The following is a 1,935-nucleotide window of genomic DNA, read 5'->3' on the forward strand; positions in this document are numbered from 1 at the left end:
AAATCAGACTAACGGAAATGAATTACCATTTTACCTTTGTGTAGCCCCTTGATACAGCCTCCTCAAGGATGCAGACGACTGCCTTTGGAAAATCCAAGGGATTGTGGAATACCCTTACAGAGGGAAGTTGGAGTGATGCTTTTGATGGACTTGGAATCTCGCTGTTGCTTACGTCGAATCCGGCAATTCAGGTAGCTATCCTCGCCTTATTTAACTGAAAAGATTTTTTGTAAAAAAAAGAAAAAAAAAATTAATGATTTGATTCAGTTTTTGAAGCTTTAACACTCTTGTTAAGTTACCTTTAAAGACTGATATTTGATATGTATACATTTCAGTATACAGTGTTTGATCAGCTAAAACAAAGACTCCTGAAGCAAAAGTTGGATAAACGCGACAAGGGTTCATCCCCTGAAGCTCTTTCTGCCTTTTCCGCATTTGTATTAGGGGCAGCCTCGAAGAGTGTTGCTACCTTTCTGACTTATCCTGCAATCAGGTTTATACTTGTGCTCTCAAATTCTGCACGTGAGTTTTGAGCTTGATTTATGAATGTTACTAAAATGTTTACTCATTACAGGTGTAAGGTCATGATACAAGCAGCAGAACCAGATGACGATTATGACGGAATCAAAAAACCGCGGCCAAAGTCTCAGAAAACGGTGCTCGGTGTTCTCTACTCTATATGGAAATCTGAAGGGGTACTCGGCTTCTTCAAGGGACTGCAGGCTCAGATCTTGAAGACTGTTCTGAGCTCAGCATTGCTCTTGATGATCAAGGAGAAAATCACCAATACTACTTGGGTTCTTATAGTTGCAATCAGAAGGTATCTTTTGCTAACAAGGGGAAGGCTAAAAAGTGCTTAGAGCTTGTTCGGCAGGAGAGAAAAGTGGAAGGAGTGAGAAGGGACAGGGAACAGTGGAAGGATTTTGTTACCAGTAATTGTTTGGTCAGAGAGAAAAGAGATGGGAATAAATTGTGCGAGGATTTCAAATCCTTCAAAGTGGTCCAATTTCAATCTCTCCAAATATAAAGCGATGAGTATTTGGAGAGATTAGAGGATGGAGTCCACACCAAATACATTAAGAGAAAGGTCGTCTCCTTTCTCTCTGTTTTCCTTACATGGGTTATATGCATTTCTTTCCTTCCTATTTTTTTTTCCTCTTACCAAACGTAGTCTTAACGACACTCGCCGCCTCCCCAGGAATATGCTTGAACGACATGTAAATTAAATAGGTGTGAGCTTATTTAATAATTTGGATTAGATCTCTTTAGAGTTCAGAGACCAATTTCCAGAGGAAGATTTTCATTTGTGATAAATGATGTTCCCCATAAGGCATGGGGAAGATGCCAATTTGTTGGAGCTCATCCTTGGAGACAATTTTATTTTAGAGAAATAATGTAGCGTGGAAATTTTTTTCCTGCAAAAAACATTGATCAATTCACATGTAAAATTTTTTATCCAATAATAATGCTCTGACATAAAGATTTCTTTATTTCCTCTTTACAGTAGGCTTGTTTACATTACAGGTAACTTCTTATTGGTGTTGTTTTTGCTATTGTACGTGATTAGGAAAAATTCTTGATCTTGATGCCCGAAATTCATATGATTAAATTCATGGCAGGTCCCTCAATTACTTTTTCTTTAGAAATCGTCCCTGTACTGGAAAAAAAATGTCATTGGAGGTCTACATGTTAAAATTTTTTAAATTTTGAACGGAAGACGTCAGATTGGTGGTAGTTGTGTGCTCCTGGAAAAAATAGATGGAAGCTTTTTTAAAATATAAAAGTGGTCCTTAGCTTTAAAAGTGGAAAGAGACTGGTTTTCTAAATGAAGCTCTTCCTCGTGGCCATGGGCCATGGAATGATGTAGTACTACAAATGTGGTTTGGTCGTTAATATCATGATTGACATTGTTGATCAGAAGGAAAAATAAACAAA

General features: G+C 37.7%; 1 protein-coding gene across 1 annotated transcript; it reads left to right on the forward strand.

The window, feature by feature from the left end:
- The first annotated feature begins 6 nt into the window (after positions 1–6).
- Positions 7–1,460, forward strand: LOC21383887 (peroxisomal adenine nucleotide carrier 1). Its single transcript, XM_010114895.2, has 3 exons — positions 7–191; positions 336–493; positions 575–1,460. Exons 1-3 carry the CDS (start codon positions 69–71, stop codon positions 858–860), a joined length of 567 nt encoding a protein of 188 aa, XP_010113197.1. The 5' UTR covers positions 7–68; the 3' UTR covers positions 861–1,460.
- Positions 1,461–1,935: the final 475 nt, after the last annotated feature.

This window comes from Morus notabilis, unplaced genomic scaffold (genome assembly GCF_000414095.1).
Source record: "Morus notabilis unplaced genomic scaffold, ASM41409v2 C11446369, whole genome shotgun sequence".
Lineage (NCBI taxonomy): Eukaryota > Viridiplantae > Streptophyta > Magnoliopsida > Rosales > Moraceae > Morus > Morus notabilis.